At 45.9% G+C, this 17,402-nt stretch overlaps 2 protein-coding genes across 2 annotated transcripts in view; one reads left to right on the top strand and one right to left on the bottom strand.

Annotated features, from left to right (window-relative positions):
- Positions 1-283: 283 nt before the first annotated feature.
- Positions 284-17,402, bottom strand: part of LOC134658214 (prolow-density lipoprotein receptor-related protein 1-like) — a 197,808-nt gene continuing 180,689 nt past the window's right edge. The window contains 11 exon segments of the mRNA XM_063513823.1: positions 284-486; positions 1,643-1,751; positions 2,037-2,177; positions 2,367-2,507; positions 2,858-2,998; positions 3,188-3,472; positions 3,514-3,654; positions 3,844-3,984; positions 4,170-4,310; positions 4,500-4,686; positions 5,819-6,013. Coding sequence (XP_063369893.1) covers positions 355-486; positions 1,643-1,751; positions 2,037-2,177; positions 2,367-2,507; positions 2,858-2,998; positions 3,188-3,472; positions 3,514-3,654; positions 3,844-3,984; positions 4,170-4,310; positions 4,500-4,686; positions 5,819-6,013 — 1,754 coding nt within the window. The 3' untranslated portion in view covers positions 284-354.
- Positions 11,091-12,346, top strand: LOC134657957 (uncharacterized). Its single transcript, XM_063513561.1, has 2 exons — positions 11,091-11,854; positions 12,226-12,346. The coding sequence occupies exons 1-2, from the start codon at positions 11,249-11,251 to the stop codon at positions 12,229-12,231; spliced, it is 612 nt and encodes a 203-aa protein (XP_063369631.1). The 5' UTR covers positions 11,091-11,248; the 3' UTR covers positions 12,232-12,346.

Raw genomic sequence — 17,402 nt, 5'->3', positions numbered from 1 at the left:
TTGCCACCTATGTGGTATAAAAAAAAAACTCAATCCGCCTCACTTCGGTTTGCGTCCAAAATGTTGGAAAAGGTTATACAGGGTGGCTAAAAAATAACTGCACTCCCGTTGCCAGGGTTGGGATTATACATACATATTTATGCCAGTTTCCACGTCAATATTATGTAATACCTTTACTGTACGCTAAATACATACGGCCAATAAATTCGAATCTTCAAGTATCTCACACATATAAGAATGTTGTCAATAAAACGGCTCGAAATTAAAATGTTATATGGGATCTTACATTCGCGCGTACATTTTTCAAATCTCTCTTTTCCCACAGACATATTCGTCTGTCAGTCTGTCTGTAGCTTATAACAGCGCGGCCCGTTCAGCGGGCGAGCTGTCAGACGCGTCCGCCAACAAGTTTTGCTCTTCGGGCTGGGGCACGCTCGGCGCGTACATGCTCTCGTACACCGGGTTGGCGAAATGGTTGCCGCCATTCTGAAAACATAAATAATTATCATAGAAGGTAGTGTCATTCAATAGAACTTGCTAACTATGTAAACAAACCGCCATACTAAATTTGACACTGAATGTCAATTTACTAGTAACTTTTGTTTACATAGTTAGCAAGTTCTATTGAATGACACTTTAGCATCCTATACAAGTGGTCTACGCGTGCCTCCGTGAGGGACAAAACATACGCAATGCGACGCTATGATTGGTCGAATTTATTTGTTGCCCACCATAATCCATACTAATTTATGGTGGGGAATAATATAAAATGTGAGACTGTGACAAGGATAAACAATAACAGCGCTTTCGCTGCTACTCCTACTGAAAGATACATAAGACTATCCCGTTCTGTCAGTTATCCCCACCACTCATGCCCAATCCAGTTTAATACTAGATTCATGATAATTATAAATCAGCTTTCGGCAACAATTGTTGCATATTTACAAGATTATTAGCTTAGCTGAATTGCCAGCTAATCCATTAATGGGCAACCCCTAATTTTATATTAACACTTTAGATGGAAGATAAGTACTAACAATGACATTTTGGTAATTTCTGTAATTTTATGTTTAATTTAATCTGGATTTATAATCATTTTAATGTAATTTATTGTTATATATGAAAGTGTTGTTTGTTATAATTTTATGTAAATTATGATCCTATAGTTGGTCGAAATAAAAATGATTTAATTTAATTAAAATCAGCTGTTCGGATCATTTAAATAAACGTCACTGTATCGCAGTCGAACACACTCAAGCATAGACTATTTCAATACTAGACATTCCATCAAATGTACTTAAGTGACAAATCAAGTGAGAGTTAAATAATTGGCTTTTTTAATGGCTATGTACTTAATGTATGTTTTAGATTAATTGAAATATTTAATTTGTTAAATAATTAAAATTGATTTTATTTATAATTCTTTATTTTGTAAGTACAATGTATACCAATAACGTTATGTGTTCCTAATGGCTATGTATTTAATGTATGTTGTGATTTTTTGTAATGTTTAATTTGAATTCTGTACAACTGTACTTTTTTGACATTCATAAGTGCATTATGTTAATGCCTAAATGGAAAAACAAAGAAATTGAATTGAATTTAACGCACCCGTCATAAATTCATAATAATCATAGTATACCTCTCTAGGTGGCGGTAGTAGGTCTCTTCTCGGCGGTTCGTCGTCCGCCAAATACATCGGATTACTGATCTCCACGTTATCCGCTAGGCGCGCGTGCACGAACGCGCCGCTGAAACGAGATGAATATATATATTAGATATGGCAAATTAAAATGAAATAGAATTACACATAATACGATTTATGTGTGGCGTCAGCTGTCACTGTCGACGACTTGCCATAAGTTTCTAATAGATGGCGTTAGGGAGCCAAAACGTAATTTGATAGAACAGCGACCACCAACATCAGTACCGAGACCCCGGCCCCGGCCCACGCGCCTCCTGAACTGGGCGCGGCCTCCGCTACACGGTCCTGAGCTAGCAACCAGCGCCCTCTATGATTCAGTAGAGTAACTCACTGTCGCCTCCTGTACAGTACGTATGTCGCCGCTCCCACAGCGACCAGCAGCAGCAGCACCGCGACCCCGGCCCCGGCCCACGCGCCTCCTGAACTGGGCGCGGCCTCCGCTACACGGTCCTGAGCTAGCAACCAGCGCCCTCTATGATTCAGTAGAGTAACTCACTGTCGCCTCCTGTACAGTACGTATGTCGCCGCTCCCACAGCGACCAGCAGCAGCAGCACCGCGACCCCGGCCCCGGCCCACGCGCCTCCTGAGCTGGGCGCGGCCTCCGCTATACGGTCCTGAGCTAGCAACCAGCGCCCTCTATGATTCAGTAGAGTAACTCACTGTCGCCTCCTGTACAGTACGTATGTCGCCGCTCCCACAGCGACCAGCAGCAGCAGCACCGCGACCCCGGCCCCGGCCCACGCGCCTCCTGAACTGGGCGCGGCCTCCGCTACACGGTCCTGAGCTAGCAACCAGCGCCCTCTATGATTCAGTAGAGTAACTCACTGTCGCCTCCTGTACAGTACGTATGTCGCCGCTCCCACAGCGACCAGCAGCAGCAGCACCGCGACCCCGGCCCCGGCCCACGCGCCTCCTGAACTGGGCGCGGCCTCCGCTACACGGTCCTGAGCTAGCAACCAGCGCCATGATGCAGTAGAGTAACTCACTGTCGCCTCCTGTACAGTACGTATGTCGCCGCTCCCACAGCGACCAGCAGCAGCAGCACCGCGACCCCGGCCCCGGCCCACGCGCCTCCTGAACTGGGCGCGGCCTCCGCTATACGGTCCTGAGCTAGCAACCAGCTCCCTCTATGATGCAGTAGAGTAACTCACTGTCTCCTCCTGTACAGTACGTATGTCGCCGCTCCCACAGCGACCAGCAGCAGCAGCACCGCGACCCCGGCCCCGGCCCACGCGCCTCCTGAACTGGGCGCGGCCTCCGCTACACGGTCCTGAGCTAGCAACCAGCGCCCTCTATGATTCAGTAGAGTAACTCACTGTCGCCTCCTGTACAGTACGTATGTCGCCGCTCCCACAGCGACCAGCAGCAGCAGCACCGCGACCCCGGCCCCGGCCCACGCGCCTCCTGAACTGGGCGCGGCCTCCGCTACACGGTCCTGAGCTAGCAACCAGCGTCCTCTATGATTCAGTAGAGTAACTCACTGTCGCCTCCTGTACAGTACGTATGTCGCCGCTCCCACAGCGACCAGCAGCAGCAGCACCGCGACCCCGGCCCCGGCCCACGCGCCTCCTGAACTGGGCGCGGCCTCCGCTACACGGTCCTGAGCTAGCAACCAGCGCCATGATGCAGTAGAGTAACTCACTGTCTCCTCCTGTACAGTACGTATGTCGCCGCTCCCACAGCGACCAGCAGCAGCAGCACCGCGACCCCGGCCCCGGCCCACGCGCCTCCTGAACTGGGCGCGGCCTCCGCTACACGGTCCTGAGCTAGCAACCAGCGCCCTCTATGATTCAGTAGAGTAACTCACTGTCGCCTCCTGTACAGTACGTATGTCGCCGCTCCCACAGCGACCAGCAGCAGCAGCACCGCGACCCCGGCCCCGGCCCACGCGCCTCCTGAACTGGGCGCGGCCTCCGCTACACGGTCCTGAGCTAGCAACCAGCGCCCTCTATGATTCAGTAGAGTAACTCACTGTCTCCTCCTGTACAGTACGTATGTCGCCGCTCCCACAGCGACCAGCAGCAGCAGCACCGCGACCCCGGCCCCGGCCCACGCGCCTCCTGAACTGGGCGCGGCCTCCGCTACACGGTCCTGAGCTAGCAACCAGCGCCCTCTATGATTCAGTAGAGTAACTCACTGTCGCCTCCTGTACAGTACGTATGTCGCCGCTCCCACAGCGACCAGCAGCAGCAGCACCGCGACCCCGGCCCCGGCCCACGCGCCTCCTGAACTGGGCGCGGCCTCCGCTACACGGTCCTGAGCTAGCAACCAGCGCCCTCTATGATTCAGTAGAGTAACTCACTGTCGCCTCCTGTACAGTACGTATGTCGCCGCTCCCACAGCGACCAGCAGCAGCAGCACCGCGACCCCGGCCCCGGCCCACGCGCCTCCTGAACTGGGCGCGGCCTCCGCTACACGGTCCTGAGCTAGCAACCAGCGCCATGATGCAGTAGAGTAACTCACTGTCGCCTCCTGTACAGTACGTATGTCGCCGCTCCCACAGCGACCAGCAGCAGCAGCACCGCGACCCCGGCCCCGGCCCACGCGCCTCCTGAACTGGGCGCGGCCTCCGCTACACGGTCCTGAGCTAGCAACCAGCGCCCTCTATGATTCAGTAGAGTAACTCACTGTCGCCTCCTGTACAGTACGTATGTCGCCGCTCCCACAGCGACCAGCAGCAGCAGCACCGCGACCCCGGCCCCGGCCCACGCGCCTCCTGAGCTGGGCGCGGCCTCCGCTATACGGTCCTGAGCTAGCAACCAGCGCCCTCTATGATTCAGTAGAGTAACTCACTGTCGCCTCCTGTACAGTACGTATGTCGCCGCTCCCACAGCGACCAGCAGCAGCAGCACCGCGACCCCGGCCCCGGCCCACGCGCCTCCTGAACTGGGCGCGGCCTCCGCTATACGGTCGTGCGGCGGAGTGCAGCTGGCTCCCTCTATGCAGGCGCAGAACGGTTGCCCCGGCAGCATTGGGTCGTCTGTAAAACAAGGCTCGGGCTTATAATGTTGTATAGCCTGATAAAACATGAATCAGGTACAGAAATAGATTTTCTGAAGCGAGAAAATGGTTACGTAGCCCACCGTCGTGCCGCGGTGCCGACGCAACTGCTGAAACATATTTGTGATCTACCTACATAAAGCTTACAGAATAGGGTATTTGACTACTAGTTAAATCAGTTTCTTTTTTCGAACTGTCAAAACGATTTTGCTACTATGGAATTTATATGAAACACTAGCGTGTGACGTCACTATCAAATTACCTACTCTTTATAGTTTTATACGGGTTTTAAAATAGATATTGTGTCTAAAAATAACTGCTGTCTACGTTTCTCTATTAATCTTCTGGTGCGTTATAAACGCATGCCGTGTGGCCCACACAGTGGCCACAGAAGGGCCCGCCGTAGGCCCCCTTGCACCAACTTTGCTACGCAATCACTCACCGACTGGAGTCCACACGCAGAGCGACGGCGGCCTGCAGTTCGCCGTGGTACACGCGTGTCCGTGGCCCACATAGTGGCCACAGAAGGGCCCCCCGTAGGCCCCCTTGCACCAACTTTGCTACGCAATCACTCACCGACTGGAGTCCACACGCAGAGCGACGGTGGCCTACAGTTCGCCGTGGTACACGCGTGTCCGTGGCCCACATAGTGGCCACAGAAGGGCCCCCCGTAGGCCCCCTTGCACCAACTTTGCTACGCAATCACTCACCGACTGGAGTCCACACGCAGAGCGACGGCGGCCTGCAGTTCGCCGTGGTACACGCGTGTCCGTGGCCCACATAGTGGCCACAGAAGGGCCCCCCGTAGGCCCCCTTGCACCAACTTTGCTACGCAATCACTCACCGACTGGAGTCCACACGCAGAGCGACGGTGGCCTACAGTTCGCCGTGGTACACGCGTGTCCGTGGCCCACATAGTGGCCACAGAAGGGCCCCCCGTAGGCCCCCTTGCACCAACTTTGCTACGCAATCACTCACCGACTGGAGTCCACACGCAGAGCGACGGCGGCCTGCAGTTCGCCGTGGTACACGCGTGTCCGTGGCCCACATAGTGGCCACAGAAGGGCCCCCCGTAGGCCCCCTTGCACCAACTTTGCTACGCAATCACTCACCGACTGGAGTCCACACGCAGAGCGACGGTGGCCTACAGTTCGCCGTGGTACACGCGTGTCCGTGGCCCACATAGTGGCCACAGAAGGGCCCCCCGTAGGCCCCCTTGCACTCGCAGCGGCTGCCCGCCGACGTGGCTATGCAGCGGCCGCCATTCTCGCAGTCGCCGTGACTGCAGAATGGTGATTTCGGGTGTTCTGAAAAAGAAATAGGCTTTTAAACACTAGTGTGATGTTTTTAAAGGGTAATAAAAACGGGACCCTATTACTAAGACTCCACTGTCCTTCTGTCCGTCCGTCTGTCTGTCACCAGGCTGTATATCATGAACCGTGATAGCTAGACAGTTGAAATTTTCACAGATGATGTATATGCCACTATAACAACAAATACTAAAAAGTGCGGTGGAGGTGGGCGAGTCCGACTCGCACTTCCGGTTTTATTTATGAAACTCGTTTTCAGCTCGTGTTTTAAAGCCTTTCATTATGTAGCAGTCACATAAACTCCCCTCATCTCGTACTTTATAGCCACGAATTAAATAATGATTTGTTTATCACTAGCGACCCGCCCCGGCTTCGCACGGGTTAACAGATTATACATAAACCTTCCTCTTGAATCACTCTATCTATTTAAAAAAACCGCATCAAAATCCTTTGCGTAGTTTTAAAGATCTAAGCATACATACAGACAGACAGACAGCGGGAAGCGACTTTGTTTTATATTATGTAGTGATTATAATATAAGCCGGGAAACCGCCGGCATTTAGACGCCATAGCAGAGACGATCAGCATGTCGTTAGATCACTCATTAAATATGTATTAATCATAATGACGTCATTTTATAACGGTTTACGTATGGACACTTCTTTATTTATTTAAATATGAATAGAATAGAATAGAAAATGCTTTATTCAAAAACGCTTAATTTAAACTTAACTAATAACAACACTGACACAGATTGGTTAGAAAGCGTTCCTGAAATGGTCTCCACTCAGCTTCATGTCAAGGAACCTTTGAAATCCCCGACGCTGGTCTTCCGTGGAAACCCTTTCGAGAGAGCGCAACTATAAGCTATACAATTTAAATATAATATAATATAATAAATATATATGAAACAAACGGTCGTACAGAAAATATTGTTACAGTTTCTTCTCTTAACCTAGACCTATAGTTTCCATTTTTGTTAAACATATATTTATATAGAAGCACGAAAAAGTACTGGTCTATCTTGGTTCAGCTGATTATTAGTAAAAGGTTACACAGAATTTGCGAAATCAGTTATACATATAGCTGGTCAAACGAAATTGGCAGTATATAAAAACACAAAAACCTATACTCATCCTTTTCTTTTGGGTGCTAGTACCAGTGTAAGACAAAGCGAGTATGATTCTCTCTGTCTATGTTTTAAATCAGACAGTCCTTTGACAAAATATAATACATAAAACTTCTTGCGTTATTCATAAATGTTTGCTAAGTTAATCAGTTGATGGTTGTCGTGTGTCCCTCTCTATGGCATAACGACAGATAGGGACAAGCGACGGTCATCAACTGATTAAGTTAACAGCCGTTTATGAATAACGCCATTCGCTTTTAAGAGAGACTACACACTAGCGTCTTTCGAGCATCGGCGTCTAAACTCTATGGCCGCTGCTCGACGCAACGTTGGCGCAACTGCGCAGCGACGCCATTTTCCATAGCGCTGACTACTTAAGCTTTGGTTTCCTCCGAAAGCGGTGCCGTCATATAGCGGCCGTCTCCATACAAATACTACGACATCCATATTTAGCCGTATTATTTAGTATGGAGACGGCCGCTATATGACGGCACCGCTATCTTAGGAAAACCGAACTTTAGACGCCGACGCTCAGACAGCCCAGTGTGGGTGGGTTGGCCCTAATGGCTTCGTCACACAGGCGCGTTTTCCGGGCGGGGCGTGAGCGAGGCGCGCCGCTTTTACATATAAAACGCTCACGCCCCGCCCGGAAAACGCGCCTGTGTGACGAAGCCTTAAGAGTAATGTCTTTTTCCTAACTCGGTTTCGGGAATAAAAAGTTATTTTACAGTACATATGGCCCTATTTTCCCGCACTAGTGCGTAAAATAGCACTTTTCATTGCTATGTCAAATATTTAAAGGTATGCCCCTGTACTGTAAAACGTTGTACGATACGCGTGCGAATAGGTAATTCGCAACTCGTGTCGATTTAAAACACTCCCTTCGGTCGTGTTTTAATTTATCGCCACTCGTTTCGAATTTCCTCTTTTCCGCACTTGTATCGTAAATAACTATTATGTTTTTGTTTGTACTTATTTTTATTGTACATTTTGTATTATAAATACACAAATACATTAAAATAAAAATTATAGATATAGTAGAAGTATTTATACATAATTATTTTCATCTCCACTGCTAAAGATCTCCGACTCGTAGTTTGTTCATGAATGAAAGTAGGATATATGTGACGTTATCTATGAAAAGGGACCTTACTGTCGATGGCGCTTACGCTTATTAACGATGCTCCGATATAAATACAATGCCGCGCGACGCTGTGCGGCGTAAGCGCCCTAAGGTCCCTTTTCATAGATAATGCCCCAAATAAAGTATATCTTTTTTTCACCAAGTTATTAAACTCATCAACAAAATCAACGAATATTTAATATGTAATGTTACTTTTTAGTTTTTTTATGTTACATATTAATTATATAACTGACTGTACTAACTAGGTACTAACAGAGGTCAGCCACCGACAGTTTACCCAATTCGCCGAGAGATGGCGCTGTACCGTCGGCGCGATAAGCTAGAACACGCGAACGATGTGTCGCCGTAGATTCCGTAAGTAATTTGAGCGACTCGGCACTGTAGGAAAACATCGTGAAGAAATTCACGTATTTTTGAACGACGTCATCCCGTAAACGGGACATTCGTTGTAAAATAATATTAAAAACACCGGCCAAGTGCGAGTAGGACTCGCGCACGAAGGGTTCCGTACCATTACGGAAAAAAATCACTGTTGTATGGGAGCCCCACTTAAATATTGATTTTATTATGTTTTTACTATTTGTTGTTATAGCGGCAACATAAATACATCATCTGTGAAAATTTCAAATGCCTAGTTATCACGGTTCATGAGTTACAGCCTGGTGACAGACGGATGGACAGCGAAGTCTTAGTAATAGGATCCCGTTTTTACCCTTTGTGTACGGAACCCTAAAAAGCTGATATTTATATTTCCATTCCACCCTATAACCCCTCATCAAGGGGTTAAAGTCCCGTGGGTTCAAAAATAAAATAGCGCATTTTTAGAAGAAATTTTCACAATTTAGCTTTTGTGTAAAAATTGTTACAAATTTTTAAGGGCGTTTTAGACTTATGTCAGTGGTTTTTTAATCGAGCTAAAGTCAAGAAGTCAGGGTCAAGGTGACAATCGCTTGCGCTACGACAACGAAACGCTTTGCCTCTCTATCACTCTTCCATATTAGTGCCACAGTGACAGTTGCATTTCGTTCGCTACGGAGCGTAAACGATTGGTATGTTGGCTATGCACCCTGCTTTCGAATCGATAGAGTTATTAGAGATACCTCAAGATTGCTAATTAAATTTTTGGCAACCGGATTGTGTTCTAAAAAATCGCTACGATTTTTCAATAACTGCTGGCTGAACGTACAGCACCTTAATATCACATCACTATATAGTATAAAACAAAGACGCTTCCCGCTGTTTGTCTGTCCCTATGTACGCTTAGATCTTTAAAACTACGCAACGGATTTTGATGCGGTTTTTTTGAATAGATAGAGTGATTCAAGAGGAAGGTATGTATAATTTGTCAATCCGTGCGAAGCCGGGGCCGGTCACTAGTACAAAAATGGAAACTTATACAAGTATTATTTCTACAAAACAAAAATACTATTTTTATACTGATAAAGTCATGACCTGGGTAAATGTTAACTTGTGGCACAATATTTTTATACCAAAGTCAATTTTCGTTCCACGCAATTATGTTTCTTATTTATAAATAACTTACGTCTTATTATGGCATAGACATTTAAGTGTCCTTAGGACCCTTTAGGCTTAGGAACTTGATTATGCATGTATATTAACATACGAGGGGCGTTCAATAAAAAGTGAGAATGAGTATGTTATATACAACTTTTATTAAATGTTATTTTATTTTTCGACATAGTCACCTTTTAGCATAATACACTTAGTATATCTTTTTTCTAAACTTAATATTCCATTTCTAAAAAAGGTTTTATCTTGAGTACTTAAAAAATCTTGTACTGCAGCGACTACCGCGTCGTCGTCTTCAAATTTCTTGCCTCTTAGGTATTTCTTCAATCTCGGAAATAGGTAGAAATCACTAGGGGCGAGGTCTGGTGAATACGGAGGATGCTTAAGGATATCGAACCCAGCATCACGTATTGCAGCCATTGCAACGGCGGACTTGTGTGCCGGTGCATTGTCCTGATGGAACAACACAATTTTCGAGAGTTTACCTCGCCGTTTTTCACGGATCTCATTGCGCAATGTTGCTATTTGTTTGGCATATAAAGAGCCCGTAATAGTGGCTCCATGCTCGAGATACTCAATCACTACGACCCCTTTACCATCCCAAAAAACAGAGCGCATGACCTTATCGGCAGATGGGCCCACCTTGAATTTCTTCGGAGTTGGAGATGATGGCCTTTTCCATGTCATAGACTGCAGTTTCGTTTCAGGGTCGTAATGATGGAGCCATGTTTCGTCCATTGTTATAAATCGCGCCAAAAAAAGTTCCCGGTCTTGCTGTATCAGGTCCAAAGCTTCTTGACAAATCTCGACTCTAGTTTAGTTTAGTTAGTGTGATGTATGTAGGTAGATATAGACTTAACGATTGACGTGTGTGATCCAGGTACTCGTGACAGTCCGGAATAAACTCTCGAATAGTAAGGTGCCTATTATTATATATCCCTATATCTGCTCCCTGGTCCCTTCAGGATACTACAGTGGCGACAGGTAGTGATCATTTCGCGTGTGAAATAAGTTATAATAAACTTAAATGTCTATCGGCAAGTTACAAGAATTTAACGTCAGCAATGGCGCGTGGTCGTCGTACATGGATCGAGTGGAAATGTACTACAAGGTCAACAAAGTGCAAGACGACATGAAAGTGCCGGTATTAATTGCAGCGATGGGAGATGAGGCGTATGAGCTGCTGGAGAATTTGGCCAGTCCTACAAAGCCATCGGAGCTAACCTTAGCTCAAATAAAGACGTTAATGTCAAATCATTTGCAACCAACACCGTCGTCGCTAGCGGAAAGATACCGGTTTCGACAAAGGCGGCAAAATGCAGGTGAAAATGTATCTACGTATGTGGCGGAGTTGAAAAAGCTGTCAAAGCATTGTAAATTTGGCACGGAGCTAAATGGAAATCTAAGGGATCAATTCATTTGTGGCTTAATGAGCGACTTAATTAGGCAACGGCTTTTTGCGGAGGACGACAACATAACCTTCGCAGCTGCAGTCAAACTTGCAACCTCATTGGAGGCAGCAGAGCGGGACGCGGCGTTAGTGGAGCAGGCAAAGGTAACGAGTTCGAGCGGGACGGGAGATGCGCAGGCCGTGATGTTTGCGAGTCGGGCGACATCGAGTACATTCAGCGGAGGACAATCGCGGGCGCCGGTAGTTACGCAACAGCGGCGAAACGCAAATTTTAATGGCCGGCAAGAGAGGCACTGCGAGGCCTGTGGCGCGCGCAACCATAATTACGCGACTTGCAAGTTCCGGGACTATGTGTGTAGCAAGTGCCAGCGTACAGGCCACTTGCGGCGGGTGTGCCCGGACTGGGGCGCGGCACCGGGCACCGCGGGCCGTGGCGGAGCGCGGGCGCCGGCCCGGCGCGGAGGGGCAGCGGCGGCGGCGCCGGCCCGGCGCGGAGGGGCAGCGGCGGCGGCGCCGGCGCGGAGTGCCATGCATTATGGGGTGGCCGATCACGAGCAGAGTGAGGATTACGGCGGAGACATCGAGGAAGAATTACATCACCTATGTTTAAATAACTACCCGGCGGTGAGTTTACCGATATGTATAGACAATACAGTTATCAATATGGAAGTGGATACGGGTACTGCTATTTCTTGTATTAGTAAGGCCACATATGACCGATACTTTTCCTATATAAATATAGAACCCGATAGAACTGTGTTCAATTATTACACTGGGCCACCTATTAGACCTTTAGGTATTATTAGACCCATAGTGACCTACAGTGAGTGTAGTAAACAATTGGAATTGTACATTATTGAGGGTGGTGCGACTTCTTTGTTGGGCAGGCGGTGGTTGGTCGAACTAAACATAAAAATACCTAAGTTAAGATGTAATTACGTAATAGATGAGGCTAGCGGAAAAGGTAAACAAGACATTGTGAATTTGCTCGGCAGATATGAGGCGTTGTTCAGCGACGGACTGGGCCGGTACAAGGGCGGCAAGGCGACTTTGAGGGTGCGGGAAGGTGCAGCACCGGTGTTCCATCGCGCACGCCCGATGCCGTACGCGCTGCGCGAGCGCGTGGACGCCGAACTGGACGCCATGCTGAGCGCCGGCGTCGTCGAGCCCGTCGACTGCTCGGACTGGGCATCACCACTGGTACCTATTAATAAGCCGGACGGTTCCCTTAGAATTTGTGCAGACTATAAAACTACCTTAAACCCGTATTTGTTGGTCGACCGGTATCCTCTCCCTAAAATAGAAGATGTACTTGTAAATTTAAATGGCAATATGTACTTTAGTAAAATTGATCTTTCACAAGCGTACAACCAGATTGAATTGGACGAGTCTAAACGTTATACGGTTATAAACACCCACCGAGGGTTGTTTCAGTATAATAGACTGGTGTACGGCTTATCATCCAGTGTAGGGATATTTCAGCGTATTATGATAAATTTATTGGGTAACATACCTAATGTACAAATATTTTTAGACGATGTTATTATCGGGGGCAAAACTAAATCGGAACATCTACAGGCTTTAGAAGCGGTTTTTCAGCGTTTACTTACTAACGGTTTGAAGTTAAGGAAAAATAAATGTGTTTTTTTTGCTAAGGAAGTTACATACTTAGGGTATGTAGTGTCTAGGGAGGGCATCAAACCAGATACAACAAAGATTAAGGCGATTCTGCAAATGTCACAACCTCGTAACGTATCGGAGTTAAGGTCATTTTTAGGAACAGTAAATTTTTTCGGTAGGTTTATTAAAAATCTCAGTTTAATATTGTCACCTCTTTATAAACTATTAAAAAAGGAGGCGGAGTGGCACTGGAGTAAGGAGTGCGGGGAATCTTTCGTGCAAGTAAAGCAATTGCTGTCGAGCGCTAAAGTATTAAGGCATTATGATCCAAGTAAACGATTGATAGCGACTTGTGATGCGTCACCACGGGGGGTGGGGGCGGTTTTGACCCAAATTGGACCGGACGGCGAACGCCCGGTCGCATACGCATCTCGTACTTTAAACAGCGCGGAGGCGAATTATTCGCAGATACACCGCGAAGCTTTAGGTATTATTTTTTGTGTAAAGAAATTCCACCAGTACCTTTACGGACGTCATTTCACATTGCGCACAGATCATAAACCACTAGTTTCAATATTTGGACCGAATACGGGTATACCGACAATGACAGCTAGCAGGATGCAGCGGTGGGCAATAATATTATCGGCTTATGATTACGAAATCGAATATGTGAATACGAAGGATAACTGTGCGGACGGGTTGTCTAGATTACCTAATGCCAATGAGACACGGAATAATTCAGGTGATGCTATTCCCGAGCAAACATATCTACATTTCGCGCAAGACGCGTTGCTGTTAGATTATAATAAGATAAAGTGCTACACTATGCGCGATCCAGTTTTGGCTAGAGTCTTAACTTTTATTCGCGAGGGCTGGCCGGATAGTTGTGATTTTGATACGCTGAAGCCATACTTTAATAGAAAGTCAGAACTATATGACGAGCTAGGGTGTGTCATGTGGGGGCACCGGGTAGTAATACCGGAGAAGTGCCGCGATAAGGTTTTAGGAATTCTACATGAACCTCACATGGGTATAGTTAAGACCAAAGCGTTGGCCCGTAGCTATGTGTGGTGGCCGGGACTCGACGAGGCGGTGGAGGCGGCGTGTCGCGAGTGCGCGCCGTGCGCCTCGGTGGCGAGCGCCCCGCCGCGACATCCGCCGCGCTGCTGGCCGTGGCCAACGCGAGCATGGACTCGGATACATGTAGATTTCTTGGGCCCTTTTCACGGAAAGACTTATTTAATAGTAGTGGACGCTATGTCAAAATGGGTCGAAGTATTCCAGGTTCCTAGCACGGCCGCCGTTTCAACCATTGAAAAATTAACCGAATTGTGGGCTAGGTGGGGAATACCTAAACAATTGATAAGCGATAACGGCCCGCCGTTTTCAAGTAAAGAATTTTCGAACTTTTTAGCCTTAGACGGGGTAGAACATATTTTTACGGCTCCTTATCACCCGGCCTCTAACGGAGCGGCAGAAAATTCGGTTAAAGTAATAAAGCAAGTTATAAAAAAAGCAGTCATAGAAAAAAACGACATTCTAAACGCTATCAACACATATTTAATTTACTATCGCAATACGGCACACTGTTCCACAGGCGAGAGCCCCGCGATGCTCATGACCGGTAGGCAATTGCGGACGCGTTTAGATTTGTTAAAACCGGATGTAAGTTTGAAGGTGACTAAAAACCAACAGCGGCAAACTCGCTTGGCTGGAGGGTCGGAACGAAAAATGGAAATAGGTGAGGGCGTTTGGTATCGTATCGTAGATATCTGAAAGGAGAGAAATGGCAACCGGGTAAGGTATCCGGGGTTTTAGGTGATACGGATTATAACATAACCGACTGTCAGGGTAACATTATTCACCGCCATATCGACCAATTGAAACGGAGAGCGAGGAGTTCTATAGTCTGTCCAAAAGGTAGCGAGGAAAGTAGTGAGACAATGGCCACGAACCCATCTCCAAACTTGCCACCGGAACCCAGGGTTGAGCCTACAACGCCGCGAGCGAGTACCAGTGGGCTCAGGAGCGAGACGGCGGGACCTTCGACGCCGACGTTCGATGCCTCGCCGGCGCTCAGTATGGCGGAAGGGGAGGAAGAGGGCATAGAATGCTATTCCACGCCCGGAAGGGATACGGGGAGTGGGGATGAGCAAGTGGATCAGCCAACGACCCCCCTCGCACCGGCTCGGTCGCGGCCCCTTAGACAATGTAGATTGAAAAAGCCGTCATATAAAGTATAAGCACGAGTAGGTACTTATAAATGTAGTTATAAATATAAATGTTTAATAGTAATAGATTCCCATTGCTTAAGTGTAAAGCATTTACGTATAGTATTATATACTTAACGGAATTGAGCTGAGTAATGTGATTTAAATAAATATACTTAGATTACTTAGTTATGTTACCTTAGGTGATATTCCGATAGAAAGTATTGTTATTAATAAATTACAATAGAACTCGCATAATACGTAGCATTTATTGGTAAGGTTAGGTCTACGAATAATCAATCCATTATGAATCGTACTTCTTGAACAAAAGATCCATAATTAAAAATTAACGATTGATTATTGTTAGACTAACGGGTTCTCCCGTTAACATTGTGTACTCGTATAAGTACCTATGGTTATGTAATTTGTAGAAGGCAACTACCTGATTTACAACCCACGTTTTCCTTGTTGTAATTTAAGTAGGATTAAGTTTTTATGGTACAAGTTATGATCCTAATACTTAGTATTAATTAAGTGCGGAGAAGTGTGATGTATGTAGGTAGATATAGACTTAACGATTGACGTGTGTGATCCAGGTACTCGTGACAGTCCGGAATAAACTCTCGAATAGTAAGGTGCCTATTATTATATATCCCTATATCTGCTCCCTGGTCCCTTCAGGATACTACAGTTTTTGCGTGTCAGTAAGCATTCTGGGTACCCAACGCGCTGATACCTTTTTCATACCCAAGCGTTCATGTAAAATATTATGCACGCTCCCCGTTGAAATCTTTACATTTTCAGCAATAAAACGAACCGTGACACGACGATCCGCCAAAACTAAGTTTTCGACTTTTTTCACAATTTCTTCAGTTACTGCTGTAGTAGGGCGTCCGGAGCGGGGGTCATCCATGGTCGATGTTCTTCCACGTCTAAATTCGGCGCACCAACGTGTAACTGTCGAATACGGAGGAGCATTAGATCTTAAAGTGTCCCGTAAATCTAAATTGACTTGGTCCGTAGAAAAATTTTTCAAACACAAGTATCTAATAACGGCGCGCAGTTCAATTTTCTCCATTTTCGCTAATGTACTCAACAGCATCGCAAAGAAATCGCCGTATTTTTTTTTTAAACAAAAAATAGTTAGTTTTTTTTTCATGGCAATCAGCTAGGTAGATTAGCTTTACCGGCCAGTATTTACTTTCCTAATATTTAAAGAGTTTGCATCTCATTCTCATTATATATTGAACGCCCCTCGTATCTAGTTTATGGTCTATTGCAACAGATTTTGCTATCATTTGAATAAATAGTAAAACATGGTTGACCTTTTAGGAATTAATGTTATTGCTAAATATTTCAAAACTTATTTATTGTTATTACATAACTACATCATTACAATGATGAGTTTAGGAAATGGTGTAATAATTATATATGTTTATATATTGTTCTTGTATGTAGTAAGAATATGGCATCCCGGACATTTAGGAGGACTGCGTGAAACCGATGCCAACACGTACGGCTGTATTCGAACTTTAAGATACGTCAAATACTAGAGATTGAAACGATATGGATTGGATATGTCAGTGTCAAAAGTGACGCGTTTGTTTGAAGAAACGTCACTTTTGACACTTGTTTGACACTGACATATCCATTCCATATCGTTTCAATCTCTAGTATTTGACGTATCTTAAAGTTCGAATATGGCCGGTAGAGTCTGTCGAGACAATTTATTTAATGAGGAGTAGGCCTATACCCGGAAGGGATCCTAACACTACTAGATTATCACAAAATAGTATTTAGTTTAAAAATAGTTTGTATAAGTGTTTACGGAATAAAAAGGCTTTTTATTTTTATTTATTTATTTTATACCAAATTCTGTACTTTATCTGTACGTTTTTTTGGTACAGAATAAGCAAAAAAAAGTGACTTACGAAAACGCATGTTCTATACATACTAGGGGGTGCAATGAATCCGCACATACCTGCACTATGTGGCGAACAATGTGCGATACTTATATTAAATATTATTTTTTCAAGACGATTGGTTCAATCTTTTATTAAAACTACATCAAAAATAGGTACACTAACCATTTTCCCGCCGTCTTCTATGTCCACACATCCTTTAAAATAACACAATAACTATACTGATGACTATTCCACCCTGTATACTGAATCAGCATCAGCACTTCACAGTCAACATTTTATGTACACAGAAAGATTTTATTGACAGACGATGGAAGTCATTGAGGTATTTTCCTTGTTTCACATTTATCACACGCTCATTATGTAAACTCGGACATTAAAACAATTGAAAGGTCAATAAAATGTCATTGGTGACCTTGG

Source organism: Cydia amplana, chromosome 21 (assembly GCF_948474715.1).
Source record: "Cydia amplana chromosome 21, ilCydAmpl1.1, whole genome shotgun sequence".
In the NCBI taxonomy this organism is placed as follows: domain Eukaryota; kingdom Metazoa; phylum Arthropoda; class Insecta; order Lepidoptera; family Tortricidae; genus Cydia; species Cydia amplana.
Note: the sequence above shows the minus strand (reverse complement) of the source record. Positions and strands in the feature narration are given on the sequence as shown.